Here is a 27,574-nt window from a genome sequence, read left to right as displayed (position 1 = left end):
GGAGTAGGTGCTCCGTTTTACCCGCAAGAGAGGCGGAGGTCTTATCCTATCCCGCCTTCTCTCGGGATCCGGCGAGGCGGCGGCAGCAAGTATGAAACTTCCCCGGCCGCTGCTTTCCTTCCTGTTCTTTGGGCTGCTTCTTGTCCAGCAACGGGCTGAGATGCCCGGACAAACTTACCTCTACGACAACCGTTACGCTGGGTAAGTCTACTTTGTTTTTGCTCCCTAACTTATCACTCAGATTTGTTAACTAGTGTTTAAATCCAGTTCTCGCTTATTAGAGACAACGTGTCCTTATTGCTATATTTATTATCGGGATAAGTATAATTGAACACAGTAATATCGGGCTTTTTAATGAAATAATGTTATCCTTTAGTGTTACTTTTTTTGGCACAGCATGGTCTCTCCTCCTAGGATTTAGGAAACTTTTAAAAATCTGGCTGCTCCAGAAGGACTAATGAGACAAAGGATCCTTGATGTGTAAGAGGAAGTGTACAGTGATGGTTGCATTTGTTAATGGTATTTACAGATAATGGGGTGTGTAAGGTGTTCAGAGTTAATGTCCATTCGCGTGGCATGCAAGCCCAGAAAAAAACAAATAAATGAGTAAATAATAAAATAATGAGCAAGCAGAGTTGTGTTTGTGGAACTATATTAACCCAGACTGGGAGAGGTTTATTTTAGTGTGGCAAAAAGGAATGTGAAAAAACAAGAAACAATAATTATTTTTGAACAATTTCTAGCCTTTCATGTTATCATTAGTATTTTTATTCAAAGGTGAGTTCCCTTAAAAGTATGCAAAATTCAGAAGCAAAGCTCATCATGCACACTACATTGTGACATGAATTATGGCAAAGGAAGCCTTGGGCACTGATCATGATATTGATCAGAATGTGTAACTTAATTTTCCTTATGCTTATTTTGATTTTTTTTTAAATTTGGTGTTTTATTTATTCTCCATCGTTTTCTGATTGGTTGCCATATTTTGCTATTTTCCACCCTTCTTTTTAATCCTTTCAGCTTTTCAACAATCTTCATATAGCTTAGTTTTATGCAGTGCGGTTCTGTTAATCGCTGGAACGGAATGGCCTGGACCCTTAATGGGCAAAACAAACTAAACGGACTAAAATCTAACTAAAAAGGGGTTCTGTTATGTCCACACCCCCATTATCTATATAAACCAGCTCAGGAGGCTGTTAAACTAATTGAATTCTAAATATTCTGTGCAACATACAACAAAATGTGAAATAGTTAAAATTATAAGTTGCTAGACAATTCAAAATGGGGATTTGTATGGAGTAATGTGCTAATTATGCAAAATATGTTGCTTAAAAGAATGAAAGTTGTGGCTTATACGTATACTGACTTTTATATAAAAGAAATCACTAGAAATATGTAAAGACTGTACAAGTTCAAAATAGTGATTTAGTTTATACTTTGAAGCTTCAGGATGTACAGGTAGTCCTCGACTTATGACCACAATTGAGCTCAACATTTCTATTGTTAAGTGAAACATTTGTTAAGTGAGTTTTGCCCTATTTTACAGCCTTCCTTGCCACCATTGTTAATGAATCACTGAAATGGTCAAATTAGTAACACAGTTGTAAAGTGAATCTGGCTTCCCCATTGACTTTGCTTGTCAGAAAGTCACAGAACGTGACCCCAGGACATTGTAACTGTCATAAATATGAACCAGTTGCCATGCATCCAAATTTTGATCACATGACCACAGGATGCGGCACTTGTGGTCGTAAGTGTGAAAAACGGTTATAAGTCACTTTTTTCAATCCCGTTGTAACTTTGAATGGTCACTAAATGAACTGTTGTTAAATCAAGTACTATCTGTACTTCAACTGCCCTTTGTCATTTGTGTTTCTTTCTCCAATATATCCAATTTTGCTCTCTGCCCGGAGAGTATGCGGTATTATAGTCAACTATTTACTTCCATTGGAGAAGGAAGGATTTTCTAATTATTTTGTCTTTGCCAAGTATATACTTTATCTATGATGATTATCAGTGAAAACTTCTGTGTGAAAGATAAACATAAGTAAACAGAGATAAGGACTATAGAGCAGAAGTAAGGACTATATAGGTATACAATGAAACCTTACCTCAATAAAAACAATATATTTGTTATATATTTTACAGAGAATGGTAAAATAGATTAATTCAATAATTTTTCCTTCAGATTATATTAACTACAGACATCACTCCATTTTTCAAATTTTCATTTAATCTAGTGGAGTTCAAATTTTAGTATTATAAATCTCAGACCAAGTCTGTTTGAATATTTTGCATACATATGGTGGTGTTCAATGTAGCTGACAAGCAACAGCATCATACATGGGTTGTAGTGTGACATGAGTTGGTAATTCTTTTTTATTTGAAATGGACTCTGACCAATAGAAACCACAAAGTTCTCTAGTTTGAGAGCATATAGAGAAAAAGACATACCTGTATAGCATATCTGCAGTTCATTGTCTAGTATGGGTTGTAGCTTATTAATAATGCATTTGAGCAGCTTATCAAGTGTAAAATGGTCATTATGTTACTTAAATTTTTTTTAGGGATTGTTGCTTTACATTTCCTTTTTAGATACACATGAAAGCTTTCCTCAACCTTCAGCAGGTAGCAGTCAAGCCAAGGGCTATGCTGAAGAGAGAGTTCCAGTGAATCAGAGTAAAAGAACACATCAAAGTGAACAGCACAGCTGAAAGATTCTTGTATTAGGGGAAAGCTCAGCAAATAAGTATGGTAGCAGCTGAAAGCAAGGCTGGATTTCCTGTTCCTTGCTCTCTTGTGCTAAAATGAGCTGATCTAGTTAATCCAGGTTAGCATAAACGCTTCATAATAAATAATACATGCCAGAAGAAAGCATTGCCGTTGTTCAATCTGTTTCAGAACTACGCAACATGTGCTGAAATTCAATGCTAGTATTTGCCTTTGATCAGACTTGCTGGGAATTACGGTAGTTGAAGATCAACCCATCTGGAGTTGATCTACCACATTAAGAAAGTTTAACACAGATTAATTTATTTTGTTTCTGCTTCAAGATTACATCATTCAGTATTTAATTTTCTTGCTAAAATAGTATCCTATTTAGGATTTTATTTTAATATTATTTTACAGGCATAAGGTGATACGGATTATACCAGAAAATGACCAAATGGCAGAGACATTGAAGATTCTTTCTCAACAACTTAAAGTGAGTGTGTGCTTTGTAGTGCTGTGTACTGTATCATAAGTGTAGTTTTCTGCCCATAAATCAAGGGATCTGAAGTGAGATTTTCAGTGCAGGAATGGTTGTAGATCTGCAAACAGAAGTACAACTCCCAACCACAGTAACTAGCATGACTGCTGATCAAGGACACTGGCAGTTATGGTTTACAAATATTTTTTAAGGCTACAAGTTCTCAATACATGGTGTAAAGCAGGGGTGTCAAACTCAAGGCCTGAGGGCCCACAGGGTGCTTAGACCTGGCCCATGAGCCCACCCTTGTAACAGGAAAAGACCAGCCCACAGTGCCTCTGCCAATGAAAAGAGAGTTCAGGGAGGCCGTCCGCAGCCATCCTGAGTTCCATTTTTGCTGGCAGAAGGCTTCAGGAAGGTGTCACGGCCAAACACGGAGCCTGAGCGGGCCACACAGCTTTCCCGAGCTCCACTTTTTCTGGCAGAGGGTTCAGGAGGCTATTGTGGCCGAAAATGGAGCTCGGGAAGGCTGATGTGGTTGACAATAGAGCCTCAATGAGTGACATTGAGCTGGCCACTTCCACCCTGGCCATGCCCCTCCATGGCCCCCTGAAGTCAAACACAACTTTGATATGGCCCTCAATGAAATCGAGTTTGACACCCCTGGTGTAAAGGATTACTAAGATACATGCCATCAAAAGCTGAAGGTTTTTGAATTCTTAAGGTTCTAGTTAACCAATTATAGTCTTTAACTAGTTGAAAGAGCTGATGGAAACAAGCAACCTTTGATTAAAAGGAAGCCATAGCCTAAAAAATTATCTTAGATTATTTGTCCTGTTTAGCCTGGGGGCTAAATTATTCTAATTAGATTGCTCTAATCTTGGAACCCTGGCCAAGTCTTCACATTATTTAAAGCATAAATCTTTTGATGCAAAACACTATTAAAACTCTACCACTGAGCTTTCATCTCTTCAGATTTTTATTTTTACTGCACAGTGCAAAGCACTTGCTATAGGACTTTTTCAAACAGAAAATTTGGCCCTGAAGAATTGAGTTTACTTGAGTTCTAAATGGTTGCCACATTTTTGAATTGTTTGTATTTTGATGTGACAAGCCACCCTCTAACTGTATTCCTGCTTTTAAAGCAACTTTCTTTTTGAGTAGTACCTATATGTAGTCATATGTTACTCTCCTAGCTACCTTTCTAGCAGAATATTTTGTGAAATATATCATAAAATATATTTTGTGAATCAACCTTTTTTTGCAAAGAGCTACATTGGAACAACAGTTAGAATTACACTAGCAATGCAAACACACCTGGAGTTTGCTAATTGGAAAAGTCTGGTGCTAAGATTAAAAATGCACATTAAAACTAAATCAAATCCATGTTGTGCAGTGCTTATTTACAAAATTTATTTCAGTATTTTTAAGGTAAAATAAGATGCAGAACTGGTTAAAATAATTCAAATTTGAATTTAGTTTTTTTCCATTGAAAATGAAGTTATACAAACCCTAGTGCTCAAAATATGTCTACTTCTCGGTGTGCAGAAAATCTCAACAAATTGTTTACTAATGATTCAGAAATAATCTCTGCTATTTATTGAAAAATTTTAAGAGGATATTCTCTTTGATCTCTTAATATCATGGGTGTTTCCAATCTAGACTGAATGAATGTGAATTACAGGTTGGTTGCTGCACTACAGGTGGACCTGTGGCAACCAAGAAGCCTGTCTCTCATCTCCAAGGGTGCAGTTACAGATGTACATCTGTCAAGAAATAGTTCACAGATTCTTCAGTTCTCCTTAGAGCAAGCAAACATCCAATATACGTAAGCATAGATTTTAGCGGCTTTTGTATTATGTTTTAAAATCTTCCTAAGCAATAATCAATATGCTAGCATGTCCTTGTAATTAAACAATATGAGAGTATCTTTCAAATGCTATTTGAAGAGAAGTTGGAAAGAGTTCCTGTGATAAGCATCTAATTATAGAGTCTTCTTTATAATGTAGACTAGTGTCTCCTTAGTGCAGGGGCCTCCTTTCGTTTGTTAAAAAAAACCCAATAATTGTCAGTAGTACAAGCATATTGTGACTTCAAGAATCCACATGTTTTTAAATTATGTGCTTGAATGTATATTTATTACAGTGCACTATGCCAGCCAACACCTGCTACATTATAGCAATTAATGGCACAATTTAGCAAGCATTTATCAAATGGAAAGGATAAGGATTTGTCTGTCAAGGAAATTATAATGGGTAAATGAATCTTACTTTATTCAGAAAGCTGACATATAGTTTCTTAACTTTTCCTTACTGTACTTTTCTTGACATTATATATTCAAACTTTCTGAAGGTCTCATGGCTAAAAGAATCACCTTTGAGCACAAGAAATTGGCAAGATTTGAGCAAAACCTGAGCACAGCAGATAATTCTGGGGTGCTGAAAGTATTCCTGACACACTGTTGGCGCTTCTTTCTTGACACTCAACAAGTGTTTTTATATTAAGAAAAAAAAATGTTTAAAAAATGAAACTTGTCATTGCAAACCAAGCAGGCTAGCTAAGGGATTGACCTCTCAATATGAACCTGTCCAGTTTCTTGGCTGATGAAGATAACGGAAATAACTATAGAAGGATTCAAGAAAGGGATATGAATCCCTGTTTAGGTTTTTTTGTGGGGGATAAATTGGCAAACAGCCTTCCCAAGCAACCCAGGTAATCTTCAAATTTCAAAAGTACTCATTGTTTTTTAGCAGCATTTTCTGAGGGCATTTGCACCTCCTGCCCACTCCTCAGCTTTTAGCTACTTATTTTAGCTACTTATCACCCAAATTCCTTTAGATAAATACTGTAGTTATTACAAATGAAAGTGAATATATGTGTCCCAGAATAATGTTGCAGGATCCAATCTATGTCAATCACCAGGACCAGAGCTTTTGTCTTCTGAGCTTTTGGACTCGTGCTGGAGCCCATCTTCAGGGAACTACTTCTCTCTGGATGAAGATGGGATCCAGCACAAGTCCAAAAGGTTGGAAGGCAAAACCTCTGGTCCCGGTAACCAACCCAGATTGGACCCTGCACTGTAGTTATTGTTTCACTTGAGCATGTATTTTACTACCACTCATAGATGAAGAAAATATATTTTAAATGCTGGTTAATTCATTTTTATTTGTTTCTTCAGTCAATTAAAACACTTTTCTCTGTTTTGTTTTTTGTTTTTTCCCCCCAACTTATTGCTGCATTCCAAAACACAATGTTTGCTTTACAACATGCTACATTATGTTCTTCCTGTCAATTTTCCTGGGTTTATTAAATGTCATAAATAGTCTGTACAGTGTTAAGATGTTTACTTTAGCTATATACTGTAACTTTTCATTCTTTTGTATTATACCATGCATTTATTTAAAGTGTTCTTTTTTTTCCCCATTTAATAGAGTCCTCATATCTGATCTGCAAAAAACTATAGAAAAACAAAGTGATTCAAAACCACCCAGGAATCGTAGATCATTGCCAGAATATAGTTATGAAATATATCATTCCCTGGAAGAAGTATGTACAGTATTATATATTTGTGCACTCTCATGTTTTCATTCTTATATAAGAAAAACAATAGCAAAATAACATTTTTCTTGGCTTGTTTAACAAAAATTAATATTTGATATAAGATTTTAAAATTTAAATATTGGAAAACCTAGTAAGAGGCAAAAAACTAGAACTTTTATTTTATGTTGTACTTACTGTATATAGTTATATTTATTTTATTCAGTGACAAAAGAAAATCATATATACATGTATCTTTTTCTCTCTTTTTTCCCAGATTCAAAGTTGGATGTATTATTTGAACAAAACTCATTCTGATCTCATTTACATGTTCTCTATTGGCAAGTCATATGAGGGAAGACCACTTTTTGTGCTGAAGGTAAATTTTGGCAAAACATTATTGGTGCACAAGTACATGGTACCTAATTTAGGTAGCATCAAGATAAATGAATAAGGAAATATTTGTGGAAGCAAAATTTAATATTGTATATTTGCCCTATATCTGAAGTCACAAGCTAAGGGCCCAGCATGTCACTTACAATCCCTGAAATCCTTGAGTGGACATCACAGAAAGCTGCCAAAACTTGCCAATAGCTTATATTATTTTGAATGTATTAGAAGGAAAAAAAAATAAATGCAGAAAGAATTCATACTGATTCCACTTAAATAGACTCATCAAATTTTTGCTTATTCCAGTATTTTCCAATATGTAAACACAGCAGGTTACTTAAAGGCCAGTTGTGGTGCTCTTCTCAAATAGCAACTCCTATTATATACACTTATATAAAAACACAGAATCGTTTTTTTTTTAGAAATGTTAGCTATAAACAGTTGTTCACATATAGAAATCTTTTGCTTTGCTTGAAAATAAGAACCATAGAGTTGGAAATGACCTTGTGATCCAATCCTAGGAGTTTAAGAGGGTCTATTCAAAGAATAATTCCAGTCTGTTGCTCTGATAGAGATACTGCTTCTGCAAGTTGCTATGATTCTTACAGTCTTCTGTTCAGAGGAGATACTCACTAAAACTTTCTTACTGGGAGTCAGCTTATCAGAGTTTAATTAATTCATATTAGCTTTCGTTCCTAGTTCCTAATCTTGGTAATATGTATTTTTTATTTCTTTGAATGGAGTTGTGTAATTATTCCTTATAATTTGTGTTTTGGTATTTAATTTAGAATTTTCAGGATGGATACCAAAGGAGAGGCCTAAACGGCAACAAAATTTTAAGAAAGTTTATTAAATAAATGTCCCCAAATATAATCAAACCATGGGGCGGGGGGAGTTTTAGGCTGCAACCCAGATGGTGAGGACAGTCTCCAGAATTTGATTCATGAAGATATTTCCCCTGGACAGATATTTATCCCATTCCCCAATGTAGCTCTTTGCAAAAAAAAGGTTGATTCACAAAATAATGGTTACCCCCGTGATGGGATAATTAACTAATGAGTTGTGTGTGTTCATACAGGTAGTCCTTGGGTAATGATAGCAACTGAGAACTGCTACATTATGAAGCAATGCTGTCATAAAATGTGATGATGCATGACTGTATTACTTAGCAACAGCAGCTCCCAGCAGTCCCCATTGTTGTTAACAGAATCCCACTATTCATTAACCAAGGACCCATCCTGATTCAAACCATTCCCAGTTCAGTCCTTTCCAACCCTGAGCCTTAGAAAGACTGACTCCTCTTGAACTCCTCTCACCCACATGCCCCATCCTCATCTCTGATCTTTCAACCATCCTGCACAGTGGTTCTCCTCATTGGTCACCTTGGGACACTAGGGGCACTAGATCCACTGAGGACTTGTACCTCAATCCCTGTGCAGTGGCTGGCCACCTCAGGATCACAGGGCAAAACCCAAGTGCCTCCACCACCCTGTGTTCTACTGGCCCTGCCGCCCCAGCTGACAGTTGCCATCTGTAAGGCAGATGCTGGCTGCGCCAAGTTTTTTTGATGCTACGTACATGCTTCTTCAAATCTGGATGGAAAAGCTGACACTTATTAACTTACCAAGGTCAAAGCAGAGATTTGCCAGCAGCCTGAGCCAGACTAGAGTAACTAATTTATTTATTAAGGTCATGGAATAGAGCCTGTTAGCTTCCGGTTAGTGCTTATTAGGGAGGTACCATAGAGAAAAGCCACTAAAGAAGAGAAAGCTTATTCAAGCAATCTCTCCACTTAGCAAGAGGGGGAAAAAATATACAAAAAATAAAGGTCAAACATAGGTTAGTAATATAGTATGTTGTTCTCTTGAAACTATTGCAAAATGAAAGTACACATTTTTGTTAGATAATCAACTCAGAAACCAAAGATATAGAAAACTATATTAAGCTAAGGCGACCTACTTCGTCTACTACAGTATTTCCATACTCTGTTTAGGATCTATTAAAAAGGGGAACATTTCACTAAGTAGCTGCCTGTCACTGGCAGAACACGTGCTTCAACCTTTTTCAATCCATCCATAGTTTTCTTTTTCTCATGTATGTATGTTTACAATTTCAGCTAGGCAAAAGAACAAGGGTTCATAAGAAAGCTGTGTGGATTGACTGTGGCATTCATGCAAGAGAATGGATCAGTCCAGCTTTTTGCCAGTGGTTTGTGAAAGAAGTAAGGATGATTTTTTAAAAACTACCATTATATTTTGAAATCAGAAAAGGTTCTATTATACAAAGTATGTTCTCAAAGCAGAGGGAATTGTTACGATATTTAGGCTTTAGATATCTATATCTGATATTTCAATTTTACAGTTGGTGAAAATATTAGCACCATGATACTGCTGAATTCAGCGTCTTTGCTAAATAAGAATAAAATTGTGCAACCTAGCTTATAGTTTCCCTATCTTAATGACAATTATTGATAAATCTCTAATTTGACTAAATATTGTTGACAAATTCACAAAGATAATAAAGAGCATAAAAATAATCTCATTAAAATATTATTGTGCTTTTTTTTATTTTTTTTATTTTTTTTTATTTTTTTTTATTTTTATTTTTTTTTCTCTCTTTTATACTCCTTTTTCTCCTTTTTCGGTTGCAAGACTGAGCGTTTTTTTTTTTTTCTTCCTCTCTCTTTCTCTTCTTTCTTTCTTCTTTTTCTCTCTCTGTTTCTTATGTAATGTTGTTATGTTATTTTTTTAATTGTAAATTCAATAAAATTTATATGCAAAAAAAAAAAAATATTATTGTGCTGATGAAATGAGTTCCCAACATCAGTCAAATAAATTCGTAAGCTTGATTTTCTTTGCCCAATTGCTTGGCCTGGGTTGAACAGTGCAGAGATTTGCAGCAGCATAAATTTCTCTTGTTTATTAAGGACTTCATTTACTGTATTTATATCCTATTTTTTTACCAAAATGAATACATATGATAGAGTGTCTAACTGCAGGATAGAACTATTTTTGATGTTAGGAAAGTATTATAATATACTGTATATGAGAAACTGCAAGGTGTTCTCTTGTGAAGTATGATATAAACATGTTTTAAAGGATTAGGAACAACTGGGATTAAGAGGTGTCTATTGTTTTTTCTTATAATTATTTTTATTTAAAATAATTCCATTACTTGAGGATTATCTGCCTATGTTTTTTCTTAATATGTCTTGCATTTGGAAAGATAAAAGTTGTTGAGAGCTAAGGAGAGCAGTGGCTTTGATATTGCATAGTTCAACATTGTTGTCTACTCTCAATTATAAAGATTTCAAGAATTTTACAAAGATGTAAATATATTAGACATGGAGGATGTGTGTGTGTGTGTGTGTATAATATTTTATTTGGAAAATAATTATGGCCTAAAAATATCTCAAGCACTTAAGAAAAAGTACTCTTGTACTTTTAATTGTATTTCCATTTTATACATTGTATTTTATTTTAGTTAGTTATTTAGATCTTGTTATTCTTTGACTTATGCGCCTGAGCTCCTGCCAAGGAAGGTGGGTGTTGTTTACTTTCTAGTCCTTTTAAGATATTTAGCATAAAGGAAATGGACGTATACATTTCTACTGTTGACTGGTGATCCTTATTTCAAACTGTGAACAATAGTGGAGGGCAAAGCCATACATATCCCCTTGACTTTCTTGATATAGACACATTACATGCTTGTAGTATGTTAATTCATTATGCAAATTCAAAAATTGAAATTCAAAATCAGGGTGCAGTACAATATTATCATTACCACAAGGAGGCATGCTAGTCATGTTTATCTACATAACTACAGATGCTTGCCGTGCTTTTCAGCAATAGCTTACTTAAATGAAATTTGGAGTTTGTGCAAGATACTAATTGGATGTCTGGAATAATGAGCTTAGATACTGTAACTAATAAGTACATTAAATTACATTATCTTCTATAAAGATGAGTTATTTGTTGGCTTCAAGGCAAGCATTATTCTTTTAGCAAACTAAAAGAATAAAACTGAACATTCATCCACCTTAAAAATAGTTAATTCCTGTTTTTCACTGCATGAAGAATGTTGCTGTGTTGGTTTCTGCAACTGCAGAAACTACAGTATTTGACAACTGCTATTACCATAAAATTATGGCAAGTTCGTAAAGTACCTTCACCAATGTAGTCTTTTAAAATAGCGGTTGCCAACCGGTGGGCTGCAAGAAAATTTTGGTGGTCCACAGAGAAATGTCACCCCCCCAGGGCGCCCCACAAAGCAATTAATCCAGGCTGTGCGGGAGCACAAGGCTGTGCTGCCCACATGGCCCGCGGGAACCCTCCCCGCCCACGCACTCCTTACCTCGCAAACTTGCCTGCTAAGTTGCTATTTTTCTTTTTTTCCCAACCATCAGCTGTTCTGCTGTGCTGGGAGATTTAGATTAGCTAAAAAGCAGGAAATCATTGCATTTCTTGCTTTCTAGTTAGTCTTTAGATCTTTGGCTCTGCTTAAGCAAAGCCGAACCTTCCTTAGGACCTTCCTTCAATGCAGACTCACTGCAAACAATTTTTATGTGACAGACTCAGGTAGCCGATGGCAGATAGATCTCTGAATAATTCTGTTAGCAACTCAATCTGCCTGCTTTCTTTTTTTTGGGGGTAAAAGTTGCTCTTTTTAAATAAAAAACAATATTTACATTAATATTTATAATATTTACATACAAGCCATGCCCAGCCAGTCACATCAAGCCACACCCACAAATTAGACCATGCCCTCAGAACCGGTTAAGAAATTTGAAACCCAACCCTGCCTCTGTGTGTTTGTGTGTGTGTGAGAGGGGGGAGAGAGGTTAGATCAGATCTCTCTCTCTCCTCCCTCTCTTTTTCTCTCTTTCTCCCACCAACATTAGCAGGTCACCATTAGTCAAAATTCATATTAGTCGTCCCTAGGATTTAAAATTATGAGTTTGGTAGTCCCTGAGGTCCAAAAGGTTAGCAATCTGTTTTAAAATATGCTTGCTAATGCTGCCCAGAGTCACTTTTTGTGAGATTGGCAGCCATATAAATGTGATAGATAGATAGATAGATAGATAGATAGATAGATAGATAGATAGATAGATAGATAGATCTCATAAAACAAATACAGCACAAATGCCTACTTTGCTGGATGTCCCTTGGTTGCCAAAAGCTTCCTGATATTATTCTATAGCAATAATTCTTTATGATTTAGTATTGGGCCAAGAGTTTGACAGCCCTGGCTTAGGTCCTTATTCCATTTGGGGCAGATGCTGTTTGTCCAGTCTGTGCTGGATAAATGGGCAGATTGAGAATTCCTTCTGCATAAGAAGTGAAGGGGAAGGGAGTTGGAAACAGGCCTTCTTGATCTCATTTTGGAATAACATACTTCTTCCTTCAGTTACAATTTTATAAAGCAGTGAAGCCTATGGTTTTCCAAGAGGCCTCAGGGTGAAGAGTGCAATTAGAAGCATGCTGGAAGAAGTAGGTTTACTTTAGTTCTGAATTGGCTTGATGTATTTTATATTGTTTGAATATGTTTGAATATGTTTTATTCTGAGCTATCTGGAATTTTTAGAAAAGGCAGCAGAAAAATACATGTATAGCTATTTTTTAAGAGTTCAAGAAACTGTTAGCCCTGTTAGCCCTGTGAGATTGTCCAAGCAAGAAACACAATCATCAGGAGTACCATCTTTATTATAAGCTTATGTTAATATTGTAGCACAAGACTGAAAATATTTCTCATTTCCTTTCCTTTTACTTTCCAGAAAACTAGAGGTCCCTTCTGAAATGTTTCCCACATCCTCCTTTCTTCTGAGGACTAAAATATCTTTTACCTGCCAGTTGTCTAGCCTGTAGTTTTCCCTCCTCCCTCTCCAGTTTATTTCCAAATACCATTACACTCTTCCAGAGGTTCCTAAGAGTTCCTCCATCAGTACTATTTACTTTAAACACACTTGCTGTCGTATCTCCAACTGGATGTGTGTGTTGGGGGCGGGGGTACTTCCTCCTTCCATCCTTGGGCACCACAATAAAGAAAAATCAAAAAATTCCATTGCTTGCATTAGTAAAACACTAAGATAGATATTTAACATTATTTACATATCTCATGGATATATAAATAATGTTAAATTATAGCAAGCTATTGAAGAGGGGGAATGAATCTCCCGCCCATGTCCTCTAGAAAGGCTTATTCAATTGGTATGCAAGAGACTGCAGTCTCCCTAAATGTGTGTATGAGATCTCAAAAGCTTCTTGCTATTTGACTCAAACCGATTCTGCTCCTGCCTTGCAAAATGCCCACAGCAACAGTTCTGACTGCAAAAATTTCATGTAGCAATTTCTCTGGCTGTCTTCTTGAATGCTCAATTCCGCGTCATGGACTATACAATAGCTCGTCCAAATTGGCCTGTCTAAATCCAGGTTGCTTCTTCCTTTTGTTCAGTTTTGAGGCTTGAGACACCCCTCTAGACAAGTTAGCAATTGATGAAACTACCAGCTTCTTTCTTTTCTCATTGACCAAGCTACTGTAGGGGGAGAGAGAGAGAGAGAGAGAGAGAGAGAGAGAGAGAGAGAGAGAAGAAAGAAGAAAGAAAAGAAAAGTTAGAAGAATTAAAAAAAGAGTAGATGGCCAAGATTGGTGTGCTCCGGGTTCCTTCAAATAAATAATGTTAGCTCTCAGGACCTTGGAAGTCTACATTCTCAGTAGAAGCACCTGTGTTTGGGAACAAGGTTTCTCCCTGAGATCCAAATGGTCCCTATTCTGCTGTTATTCAGAAAAGTCATGAAGTCGTATCTCTTTAACCTGGCCTTTAGTAAGGGAAAGTGACTGGATGTGTTTAATTTTGGTCGCACACTGGTAGCCAAAGAAGGAGGTCAGCTAATGTCAGAAGCTCAGTACTAATATTTCCTTATAGTAAGAACCATAAGAATAATGAATGCTTTGGGAAGTAGGAGACTAATCAATTGACTGTTGTCTAAGCTTTCATTGACAGTTATTTTATTAAGTTAAAGGTGGGCTAGGATCTCTGAAAAATCACATTACAAAATTTCTGAACTACAGAAATTATATTATTTCAACTATGTTTATATACCAGGCTCTTCAGACATATCAAAATGATTCAGCCATGAGAAGAATGCTCAATCAATTGTATTTCTTTATCATGCCTATTTTTAATGTGGATGGATATCATTTTAGCTGGACACAGGTAAGAAATATTTCAACATTAGGGTATAAATGAAAAATATTAAGAATATTAATATTAAAGAAGTATGTTTGGAAAAAAGTTTAAATATTTAACCTCACTCTCTGTGAAAAGATTTGTCATAAGCATAACATAGTGTTTTATCTGTATATATGTTTCATTTCCATCTTTAAAAATCTATGCCTAGGATCGATTTTGGAGGAAAACAAGATCAAAGAATTCAAAGTTCCACTGCCATGGAGTTGATGCTAATCGTAATTGGAAAGTAAAATGGTGTGGTAAGTCTAGAAATAATACAATTTTCTTTTCTCATTAGCCAATTAAATTAACAATGTGTCTATAAAACAGGTAAATATATAGTAAATATGTATCTGATGATATTGTTGGAGTTATTTCAGGATCAAATCCCTCTTTTTACTTTTGATTATAGAGTCCTCTGTGTCTTAGTGCTGGCATTGGAACTTTGACTTTTGATCAGACTATTATACAACCATCCTGGCTTCCCAATTCAAATAACATCCAAATTTTGGCCTGTTTATAAATATGTGTTCATATCCCACCTAATTATTGAGGCTTTGAAACAACTAAAAAAGTAAATATAAGAATAATAAGAATATTAAATGCTAAAAATAGAAATAGAAATAGTTAAAAATAATTCTAATTTTCAGGGAGCACAATGATTAAATCTTAAACACAAGATGGATTTTTGCTAGCTTGTAAAATATAGTAATGAAAACACTAGAGAAATATGACTTTGAAAATCATTCAAAATCATTCATTCTTGGATATCCTCTCAGCAGACCTATCCATAAGCTCCAAGAGCTTAACAAACAGGTTCATGTGGAAGACGATGGATCCAGTTAGTGAAATGGGGAGTCCCAAATTAATAATAAATAATTTCAGAACAAAAGTCCCAAGCTCCAATTAATTAAGTTCCTAATTTGCACAGACAAATAAGAGTTATGAGGCAGTGACATTTTAGCACAACAAAGAAATAGAAATGAGAATCGTTTTCTGGAGAAATAAAACCCTGATGTTTCTTTTGTTTTGCTTTGCTTTTTTTAATTTTTAAAGCAGCATTTTTCTGGCAGTTCTGTTTTCTTTCTTTTTTTGTCTAGAGTAACATAGACTATAAATACAAAATAAATATATATATAATGGCAACAAAAGACAAACCAATTAGCAATAAATTAACAAAATATCACAGGTGTGACAAACTTCCAAATCTCCATTTCTTTTTATCAGGAAAGGGAAAATATATTTCTCAATTTCTTCTGTTGGTTAGAGCTGCTATAGACAGTGAAATCTAGAGGTCAGAGCCTCCTTATTCCTGAACAGAGCCCTTTTTTGTGAATAATACATATGGAATCTACATCTTTAGTTACAAGTTACTGGAGTTTCTACTGCTTCTTTTAATAGTATATGCTGTTTAGCTGAAAAATAAGGATCAAGCTAACTTTTAATAATAATTGTTACATAATACTTCCAGTTTTTAGGTAAATTGTGGAGTGTTTCATTTTTTAAAATACTGAAGATATTATATGAGGAATATTTTTGAGAAGAATGTTTAAGGGTTATCAAAACACAAGAAAATTTTCTGGTGTACTATTATGCATGTGTATTTCTCATGCGAAGCAGATCCATTATTGATTATGATTAAGGATATTCCTAAATTGTTGATCAGAAACTACATTACATTTTTCTCATCACCAAATCATTACTAAAAAAGAATCACGTTGACTCAAATAAAAATTCTATCCACTTCTACTCTTAATTTGCGTGAGTGCTGAAGCTTTAATCAAAGTTTTAAACAATATCCAGGTCATCTTAAATTATGTCTTGGCCCAATGAGAAAATAACTTTGTCTCATACAGGATGCCCTTCTTCTGCTCAAAAAATTATATGCAAGTCAGATTTAATACTTGAACTGTGACAACACAATTAGAATAATGGTAAACAATTTATATAACCTTGGAGTATCTTTTTCCTGTTCCTGAATAATTGTATCAATGGAATTAGGCAATAAACTAAGTAAGAGGAATGTAACTTTGCACTACTTTTTGGTAGTAAAATAAGAAAAATAAACGTGTTGTGCTCTAGTACAACTAATTCATCTTTAAAATTTATATTTCAGACAAGATTAAAATCTCTATTCCTATGAAACTGTTATTCTGCCACATCCTGTCATCATTATCATCAAAACTGGCCACCCTGGAATCAAAATATTTTCTGTACTATTGGGATTACGTTCATTGTCATTGGTCCAAGATGGATTATTTTTAATTCCTTAATATGTTCAAAAGAAAGAACCTCGGTCTGGTACTACGTGTGTGCCCTATGACCATGTTTTTGTTCGGTTTAACTTTGTGGGGATCATCATCATTTCTTCCCTTGTAACATATAGATGAAGGTGCTTCCCTTCATCCCTGTGATGATACATACTGTGGTCCATTCCCTGAATCTGAACCAGAAGTGAAGGCTGTTGCTCATTTTCTTCGCAAACACCAGACTCAGATGAAAGCCTATTTGTCCTTTCATGCGTATGCCCAAATGCTATTGTATCCATACTCATACAAGTATGCAGCTATTCCAAATTTTAGTTGTGTGGTAAGTATAGAGTTCAAAGAATTCTGCATGTTTGCATGCCAATTATGCCTTTTGACTTAATGAAGAGAATGTTCTTCTGAGTCCCATTCCTTCTTTGCCACTGAATAATTAGAAACCTCACTGGAATTCACATTTATGTTGTCCTATCCAAAATAAGGGAACACAGTTGGTATGGAGGGGAGGAGAAACACAGCTATTTTTAGATGAGTCAAAAATAATGAAAATTAGGTTTTTCAAATGACTGTATTAGTTACTAATTTTTCCAACAAATGATTTAAGGAATAGTGGCTTTGAAAAATTAAATCATATTTCATGGACAGATTTCAGGGACAAATTAATATATTTTACAATGGCATTGACATATATCAGTTCACACATTGCTTTATGTCAATACTGTATATAGTATATAGTCTTAATACAAGACTATAATCTGATTACTGTATTGTGGTTGGTAAACTGATTTTAGCTCCAGCTTATTGTATAGTATAGCCTACAGTGGCTTATTTAAAAATAATGGTTAACATGTAAATTCAGTCACTGTAAATCTGCAGGATTACAGTGGGAGGAATAAAGTGAAAGAAAGAGGAACCTTATTCTGTATAATGGCCAATATGTTATGGCCCATATATGGTCATTAGGTATACCATAGAGATGTCCATTGGGCTGTATAAAAGATTTTCCACATAGAAGCAACTGGATCATTCTAGAACAGGTAAGGAGGTATCTTGCAGAAAGAAACCATATCTTGCAAATTTGTATTATTTCATTTTATTTTTAATAAATATACACATAATATATTCACAAAAATACACAAACATCCATAGTTCTAACTCTTTCCTGATGAGAGAAAAAGCACATATTATGAGAATTTACTCATAGTCACTATGATTCTTTGACCTCCTTTTCAATTGTGAAATTGGAAGAAGCAATGCATTTCTTAAATGTTCTTTCAAGCCTAGAGAACTGTATAGTTTTATTTATTTATTTTTATTTGATTTGATTTGATTTGATTTGTCAATTGTTTACAAGATAATAAGTATAAGTGTATACATAGTTATGAATACATGAAATGGGTACATATAAGAAAAATAAAAGAAAAATAAAAGAAACAATAGGACAGGGACGGTAGGCACGTTGGTGCGCTTATGCACGCCCCCTAGAGACCTCTTGGGAAAGGGGTGAGGTCAATAGTAGACAGTCTAAGGTTAAAGTTTGTGGGGTTTGGGGAACTCGCATAATTTTTATGGAGGAAGGAAAGTTAATAAAACCAACATTCTTATTCTCATTTCAAGACTTTCCATGGCTTGACACAAGACTACCTTCTCAGTGTGTCAACCGTTTTCACCTTCTTTGCAAAATCAACAGAAAATTCCCTTTCCAGAGACAGGTCTTGTCAGAACAATGCAAACCAATGCAATCCTTATATACTAACATTTTTTAAACGTACTACTGTCCAGGAGCTAAACAGTACCTCACTATACATATACAGCCTGCAGCAAGAAAGCAAAGCTCAAATATTAAAAAAGGTCAGCTTTTTAGTCTAAGGCTAAGCCTTTGGGCAGACAGAAGGAACATGATGATAGAGAATAAGTGACAATCAAATATTGAGAACATTTGCACAAATAAGAAATCCCTAACTGACAATGCATTTATACAGGCAATTCAACAAAATTCAGTTTCAATTTATATACAGTATGCAGCGACCTGCATTGAACAGCAAAGCAAGATCATAAAGAATTTTTCTTCCTATTGCTTCCCTTGGGATCAATTTCACAAGTTCCTCAGATTTATGTCAATGTTGGCCAGGAGACAAAAGCTTTTCCATGGACATTACCATCTAGCAAAGGAGAGGATTCTTTAATAATTTGTGAGTTGAAGACAAACAGGCTTCTATCCAGCTTACAACACAGAATTGTGCTGCCAGTCACTCTCTGAATTAATGTGTTAAATTATTTAGGTCTTGGAAATGGAGAAAAGGATATACAACTCTCAGTATACATGTTATCTAGTACAGGTATATCCTTTTGTTTATGTCAATTTTTTAGTTATTTGGAAGTTTTCATTCAATTGCTACAGTCATGTTACACTGGCCTATTTCACAGAGTATATTACCTTATGATGTAGCATGTTTGGTTTGAGCTTTAATGTGCCGCATCAATGCAGCCATTGTGACTGTAAGCCAGTTCAGTAAATTATGGTTAAAATAAACCATTGCTTAGCCCAATATGTGAAGTCATTCTGTGTACTGCAATTTTAAAAAAAGAATTTTAAAAAAAGAATTTTAAAAAAAGAGCTTGTTGCCAATTTGTATATACAGTATCTGAGATAAAGTCTGGCAAAGAATCAGCAGCAGAGGTATTTCTGAGGCCATGCAACATTAAAAAGTTATTCTTTGTTAAATACAGCATGAAAGGCTGTTTTCTCAAAATAAAAACTTTGATAGTCAAAACTGAAAAACAAGGGGTTTTTTTTTTTGCTATACAATATCGATCGGTATCACACTGTGACCCAAAGCTGCTTAGTTCTCAACTCCCCTTTACAAAGACCTGAGATTCAGAACGACTGCTGGGATTTTTTTCAGCTCAGCTCATCAATCAGTAACATATGCATATAACCACTGAAGGAATGTGTCCAAATTAAAACTGAATTTTGCATTTAGGTCAGTAATTTTTAGTGTACTTCTCAACCCACAGATGTGGTACTGCAAGGAAATCTCCGTTTAGAAGCCTGTAATATATATCTTCTTGAGAACAAGAGTGTTTCCCTGCAGCATAGTTATAGTTAGTTTTAAAAAAATGTGCTATTTCACTTTCCATTACATCTATATTTTTAGTTCCCCTAATTGTTTATATAGCTACACCAGCATATTGTACTTTATAAAGTTTAAGAAGCCATATCTTTGCCCTGAGTTTATAATTTAGTAAAAAGGAAATAAAGAGGAAAGCAGAGATGAGAAACAGGGTAGCAATGTATAGTTGCTATAGTTACAGGTTATTGTTGCAGTTTTTCATTCATTGATCTTTGGGTATATGAACTGAATTCAATGAAAAAAAAATTCAGAGCAGGTGTGAGGGACTGCATTTTGAGATATAGTTGGGCAGGCTGGGAAATCTTTTTGGGTTAAGAGACTGTATCAACCCATTGGAATAATTGGGGATTGAACAAATGTGTTATGATTAGACACTGGTGCATAGATTGGTTTCGCATATTTAACTAAGAAATTGTATACTATTTGATTTTTCTTAATATGGCATATGTAAATAGTCCTCAGGTTTCCAAACCATGCCATATGGGTTATTTGTGTAACAATTGAGTCAATGAAGCTTACCCCACAGAATATTGTAACGAAGTGTGTATTTACCCTAATTAGGTGTATTCACCCAATTATATCATGTATCCATTAGTTTGCTATCACATTGCTTTATGAACATTAGGAAAATATTTTTTAACATTAGGACTACTCAATGATTCAAATATAGGAAAAATAATTCCGCTTCTAAAAAAATGATAACGATTTAGGAGGAAAAGTTATAAAAAATAAACTGATTATCATTAATAGAAAATGTTAAGATTTATAGTTTACATGCTTTTGTCAACATATTTCAAAACTATGAGCCTTCACATGACGATGTACAAACATTAAATGGAGTATAATATGCACATAACTATTCTTAAAACAGATATACAAATCCTTCTAAAAATGAACAGAATTAAGAATTTTTTTGACAGGAATTCATATTGAAATAAGTGTTCAAAGCTTATAAAAATAAATATTATGAAACAATGATGTTGGTTCTTCCTAATTAATTTTAGCATATGATGCAATATTTTTGAGTTTTTAAAGTGAAACAAATGTAAGCATCCTCTCAGATCACTACTAAGAAACAGAAGACTGTTTAATAAGTGATACAACCAGCTACAAAGTAAATCACCATTTTGTACTTGCACATTTATAGTGATTTTTTTAATATAAAAGCCAGCATATGTATTTTCACAATGTTAATTCTTTTAAGTAATATATCTTGCATCATGAGAGCATCATGCTATACAAATTCCTATTTTGAATTGTCTAGCAGCCTATAATTTTAACTATTTCACATGTTGTGAAATAGAGAGTAACTTTTCTTGAGATGGGCAGTTCTATAAATTTGATACATAAATAAAATAAAATTTAAAAAGTAAACTCTGTAACATATTTCTCTGCAAATCCTTTGCTTTTAAACAATTTTATTTTCTCATTTTTATGTATAGCCCATTATAAACATATTAAACTCGGTAAAATAATGTACATACCCACAATCAAAACTGAAGTATAAAAGCTAGTTTAGACAACTCAGAAATAAGCAGCCTGAAAAATACAATGATAAGGGACAGGTAGCAAGCATCTCTATAGTCTAAAGAGGCATTTCAAACCAAATGCATTGCATTTACAGGAGAAAAAAGATGCAAACATTTGTATCTGAAATTTACTACAAACAAGGTATTGTATTTGATATATAGCAGTCACTGAATTTCTTTCAAAAATATTCCATTGTTTGTTTGCAAATAAACTACGTATTAAAAGACCTGCATCCTGGATTACCATGTTTGTTTGTATCCCACCTTTATTATTTTTACAAATAAATCAACGTGGCGAACATATCTAATACTCTTTCTTCCTCCTATTTTCCCCACATCAACAACCCTGTGAGATGGGTTAGGCTGAGAATGACTGGTTCAAGGTTAAGGTAGTATTTGAACTCACAGTCTCACAGTTTCTAGCCTGGTGCCTTAACCACTAGACCAAACTGGCTTTCATATTGTTTTCAGTTCTAGTGTTTGGCACAAGAAGCCCGCCAAAGAGTTCCCATACATAACTTTATCTATATACTCTGTGTGTGTGTGTGTGTGTGTGTGTGTGTGTGTGTGTGTGTGTGTGTATCTTCATGGCATTACAGGAAAAAAAACAGAGGACCTGTTTTTCAGGCTTGACTGATTAGTTGATTGATTGCTGAGGTGTATAAAGTATTCTGAAAACAAATTATTACATGAGATAACACCCTAAACCTGTTGTTCACGTAGGCAGAATAATACTCTTGTTAAATGTGGTTAGGAGATAACATTTAAAAGTGAGCTGGAACCATAAAACCAGCTTCCCCTTTAGCCAAAGCGATTGAATGTCCTTGGCAGTCATTTTAATGTAATCTAAAAGAGGGGATAGAAAAGCTGGTTTTCCTTCTTAGACTTAGAATAATTTTATTGTCACTTTGAATGTACACTAATTAGCATACATTAAAATGAAATTTTGTTGCATATACCTCCAATATACTACATAAATATGACAAATACAAAATTATGCATATACCCACTTATATGACACGGAGAAACAACACAATCTAATTTGGATCTAGTTTCTTTATATATGGCAGTAGAGCAAGAGATGGCCTCTCCAATACTTTTGTTATGCTGGTGTTGAAATAATATTCTCATATACAGATCTTTGATGAATGATATGCATATAACCAGAAAGGTATAACTTTATGCAAGGATATTCATGAAAATAATGTATGGTAACAAAGGTAGAAGTAGGGGGCACAAGATGTAATAAGTTGTGAAGGATAAAATTTAAAAATGGGTAATCTTTGTCCTATAACATTCATTATGAAGAAGATAATAATATGCATGGGGTGATTTTTCTTTTTTCTTTGTCATCTACCAGGAATCTGCAGCTGTTAATGCTGTAAATGCCTTGCAGTCTGTTTATGGAATACGGTATCGATACGGTCCTGCTTCCAGAACTTTGTGTGAGTGTCTCTGACAAATTGGATTTTAAAAAAATAACTTGTTAATGATGCTTTAATAGAGAAAATGTTTTAAAATCTAAAATTATATTAAATGAAGAACATAATACTGTAGTACCAGTTTTAATATTTGCAAGTTGCTCAGAGTTGTTTTTGAGATGGGCAGCACATAAATTCAATAAATAAAGTTTAATACCTACTATAAATTACTCCTGAACTCTGAATAATGGTTATGCTTTTAGCTTTTTATATCAATATGTAACAAGAACAGATTAATGCTGGGAAGATAAACAAGTAAGTAGTATAGAATTGGAGCTCATATATTCAATATGTTTGGGAAGAATCTTTTTTTTCCTGTGTCATCCACAAATTAAGCATCGCTGTTTTATGCAAAAGATATGATTAAGGCTCAAATGTTTACCTTGCAGTCCAAATAGACATGGCTTGGATTACACAATTTAGTGCAGAAACGCTTCTTTTTAATTTGTGCTCCTTTTTGCTTTTTTTTTGGCTTGGCCTTCAAAATATTCAAAAATATTTGATGAAACCTTAAGTGCAATGTATAGAAACACCCAAAAGTTATTACTGAACTGCAGATTTGTAAATGTATAGAAATACCAATAAATATATGGCTGGAGAATAATCAAATTATATTTGCATTTAAATGAAATAAAGTTGTATTTATTTTGTCCTTGCCCCAACCAAGAATATTTGAAATCTGGCCTTCAGTTAGTCTTAAACCATGTACAGTATAATCCTTGGTACAAAATCATATTTGGAGTGTTGCTCTAGCTATCTGTTTTGAACAATATCATACACTTACAGAACTGTATGTGAGGAGCAGGAGTAATTCAACTTATTCGGTTGGAATTAAACAAAATATCGTTGGGGTTGACCAAAGGTTTTTCCATTTTTCTTTTAAAAATGCAACTTAAATATAACCTTAGGATAACAGTGCTGATGAGAAAGCCACATATGACACTTTTAGTGTCCCATTTATTGCCTTCTTGCAATTCAATTCTAAATTTTGTCAGAGTGTTGTTTTTCCCCAGATGGAGGTCTCTGAAAAGCTTCTCTTTCCATTTCCACAATTCATTCTTCAAGCCCTAAAAATTGCCCCAAAATACTGCTGTTCTTTTGCGGGGGGGGGGAGTGTTGAGGAATTAAACATGAGCATGTGGCATTTTCTAATCCTAAAATAAGAAGCTAAAGTGCTCTGGGACTTTGGAATTCAAACCAACGGACACCTGCCACATAACACCCCAAAACTTAACAATTGTCAATAAAAAGACCAAAATGTCTGGATAGTGAAGGTGGCAGTACCAGGAGACAGCAGAATAGAAGAGAAATGAGATAATAATATACAATAGACTATGGCAAAAGAAAGCAAAGGTAGTACCAATAGTAATAAGCCCATTGGGTGCAATCCCAAAACAACTGGACACCACTTGAATACCTTTGGTATTGACAAATTCACCATCAGTCAATTGCAAAAGTCAGTTTTTACTTGGAACAGCTTACATTCTAACATCAAACATCAGTATCTGCCTATCTCAGGTCCTTGGGAAAGACTTGATAAATAGATTAAAATATCAAATCTAGTTGATTATCCTGCTGACTATGCAATGAACCATAATAATACAAATAATTTATTACTCAAACATCCACATCTGCTTATTCCAGGTCCTTGGGAAGAACTTGATAGGTGGATGAAAAGACTAAATCCAGGCTGTATATCTAGCTGGCCATGTAACAAATCATAATTGACTGAGAAGCCGTTAGCTCTGCTCTTTTCAGTGCAGTTACTCCGTGAGGGCCTTTTATTTTATTTATAAAATGTATAGACTGCCCATCTTACCTTTGCAGAACATTGGGAAACTGAGATCACCCATCAAATGGTGTAGATCCATGTATTAGCAAATTGTTTCCAAACTATTGTTTTTCTTCTTTTTCAGATATAAGTTCTGGGAGTTCAATGGATTGGGCCTATAAAACTGGAATCCATTATTCATTTGCCTTTGAATTGCGTGATACAGGTCATTTTGGATTTTTATTGCCTGAGAACCTAATCAAGCCAACCTGTACAGAGACAATGCTGGCTGTTAAAAATATAACCATGCACCTTCTTAAAAAGTGTCATTTAAGCATTGCAGACAAGTTTTAATTTTTTAAATTGTTCTTAAGAATACAGTGTGAAGTCACTCAAATATAGAATGTAGCATTTCCCACTAGTAGAACCCTTTGAAAAAGGAAATGACATTTTCTACAGATAAGAGATATTCAAATCTTTGATATTCTAGCCCAGGCATGTCAAACTGGTGGCATCATGTGATGTGTCACAACTTTTTCCCCCTTCACTAAACCAGGCATGGGTGTTTAGACTAGTGTGTGACACATCCATCCTGTGGGCCGCGAGTTTGACAGCCCTGTTTTAGGCCATGTGGTATCAGGATGTATGAAGGCAGAAATCCTCGAGTGTATCTAAATGATTATTGATGTAATTATAAAGGGTGGAAATTAGAAAAAGTAAAAAGAAAAATTTCGAGAAAGAAGCACCAAAGCTTTATTCAAACACATATCTAGCAAGAAAATGGATAAATTGTGTGAAATTTTTGTTCAAAGGTATCTGCCTAATTTATACAAGTTATGAATCTTAGCTTGTCCCAAAGAATCAGAATTTGCTCAAAATGTTGATTTTGAACACTGAAAGTTAGTCAAAGCTCTAATATATATAACCTAAGCTAAACCTTTTGCAATAAAGCTATTTTACTTCCAGTTGGGATCATATGCTTATTAACATTGGAATAAAATGCATCATGCAGCAAAAACATTGGCAAGACCTGTGTATTAACCTCATGGGAGGAATATGCTGAGAATAGAGGATACAGTATATTCCTGTATGAATGTCACCAAAGAGCTACATTCCAAAATTAACCTTAAGATTGGAAACATCCTGATGGAATGTTTATCTATCTTACCTATTGCAATCGTTATATACTCTATTTTTTCATGTTCCAATTGTAGAAGAATAATAGCATTTATTTTTACTATTGAACTTTGAACTCCAGGGAACCTATTTCATTTAAATTATATTTTAGAACTCTCCTTCATAGCTAGAGATTGAATAACCTTTATTGCTATCACCTTGGAAATGTCAGTATGAAGTCATTTGATTCAGTGTAGAAAATGGATAGTGTAAGATGTAATCAAAGGGTCAACTCACCCAATAAGTATTGCATTTCCCCAGGCACAGTGAAATGGAAGATCTACTGCTATATGGAAAATAAGTAACAGCCAAAGCAGAGAAGCTCAGGTAGGCTTCCAGGCAATCTCAACCTCTGAAACTAGGCCAGAAACAGCTGTTATATAAGTATCTGCATAAGAATCAATTGGCTTCTCAGATCACATGATATTGTATTGAAAAAAAATGTAAAGTTTTGGTCATTTCAGCATGGCACTGCATAGCCGAAGAAATTAAAACCTCTCTCCCTGCAAGATACCAAAAGATGAAGTAAGGCATGCTTGTCAGTCTGGCTGGGTTTCAATCATGTATCACTTTCTAAATATAGTATTTCTATAGCATATCAGTACTGACTATCTTATAATAAATATGTACAATAATGGGTGGCTATATAAATTGAATAAATGTCTCCTATAATCCCAAAGGTGCTTTTCCAAAAGGCAACTGGATTTTCTTGGTTGATTCCTTGAAAACGTTTCGCTTCTTGTATGAGACTGCAGTCCCAAGAAGCTTCCACACTCATCTGCACTCTGACTCAGGTGACTGAGGATACAGATCAATCCCCAAGAACTCTCAAAGAGCTAATAACAAACTTCAGAGTGCTAATGACCAGAAATACAAATCTTTCCATTTCCTACCATTCACTTAGAACTGAAGAAACTTTATCAGCTTCTCAAAGGAAACAGAGAGATTCTGAAATTATGCAGCAGAAGCAAAAAGCAGCAGATGAGAAGAAGACTCTTCAGGCAGGAGCAAAATAATATGTGGCTAGAGAGGACCTAATGATGCTGCAACATCTCAAAATATAGGGCCTAAAAAGACATATTTGTAAAGTAGCCAGCCATTAAATGGTTAATGTTTATCTTCTACTTGCTTGCTTGTCCAGTATGCATTTACTTTAGAATGTATATGTATTTGCAGCTGACTTGGCCTTGTCTGGATTACTAGAATCTGGTCCAATAAAATTGGATTTTAAGGTTGTATTTCCCTTTGCATGTCTGTTAGTTACAGTAGCCAGAATGCATTTTATTGTTAAAATGTTTGCTCAATAAATTGCTTGTGTGATTATACCACTTATATATGCAAGTAAGCTAGGAAATGTATATGGCAGCACTCTTACATTCAGAAGTGATATTTTAAAAGGATAGGTATCTGTACTTGCTTTCCACTTTATAAAAGGTCAGCTGTAACATTAATCATAAATTATTTTTATAATAAAAATATTGCATGACATATTGTCAGAATTGGGTACTCAAGAAGCTCCAATAGATTTTCAGTTATTGCTGGAAATACAACATAATTTAGAGAATCCTTTGTCGCATATAGCACAAATAACTTGCCTTTCATCATGTGTTCTAACGTCAATCTGAGTATTTAATACCATTCTTCAGTAATTGCAAACCAAGATTCTGTCTATGTAAAATTGCAATTAAAATCTAATTTGAATTTTTTAAAAAAAAGAACTGAAGAAACTTCTTGGATAAGAAGTGAAATATTTTCAAGGAAGAAAGTCCAATTGCCTTTTGGAAAAACACCTTTAGGACAACCATGACTGAGTCCTAGATAATTGAGAATCTCCATAGACATATCTCCTAAAATGGCAACATAGATACTATGCT

At 34.6% G+C, this 27,574-nt stretch overlaps 1 protein-coding gene and 1 long non-coding RNA gene across 3 annotated transcripts; both read left to right on the top strand.

Annotated features, from left to right (window-relative positions):
* CPA6 (carboxypeptidase A6) lies at positions 1-27,403 on the top strand. Of its 2 annotated transcripts, none has more exons than XM_087931340.1 (11): positions 1-201; positions 3,130-3,205; positions 4,853-5,018; positions 6,622-6,736; positions 7,005-7,106; positions 9,234-9,338; positions 14,220-14,330; positions 14,515-14,605; positions 16,732-16,934; positions 22,633-22,717; positions 24,670-27,403. In XM_087931340.1, the coding sequence occupies exons 3-11, from the start codon at positions 4,858-4,860 to the stop codon at positions 24,876-24,878; spliced, it is 1,182 nt and encodes a 393-aa protein (XP_087787466.1). In that variant the 5' UTR covers positions 1-201; positions 3,130-3,205; positions 4,853-4,857; the 3' UTR covers positions 24,879-27,403. The 2 variants fall into 2 exon arrangements, with proteins under 2 accessions (XP_087787466.1, XP_026561668.2); XM_026705883.2 differs by having other exon boundaries at positions 24-201; positions 4,894-5,018; positions 24,670-25,009.
* On the top strand, positions 26,335-27,403 carry LOC148126400 (uncharacterized). The gene has a single exon (XR_015743229.1). It is a non-coding gene; the product is annotated as an uncharacterized LOC148126400 (long non-coding RNA).
* Positions 27,404-27,574: the final 171 nt, after the last annotated feature.

This window comes from Pseudonaja textilis, chromosome 3 (genome assembly GCF_049901715.1).
Source record: "Pseudonaja textilis isolate UNSWEBS1 chromosome 3, rPseTex1.2, whole genome shotgun sequence".
Lineage (NCBI taxonomy): Eukaryota > Metazoa > Chordata > Lepidosauria > Squamata > Elapidae > Pseudonaja > Pseudonaja textilis.
This window is presented reverse-complemented; position numbering and strand designations above follow the sequence as displayed.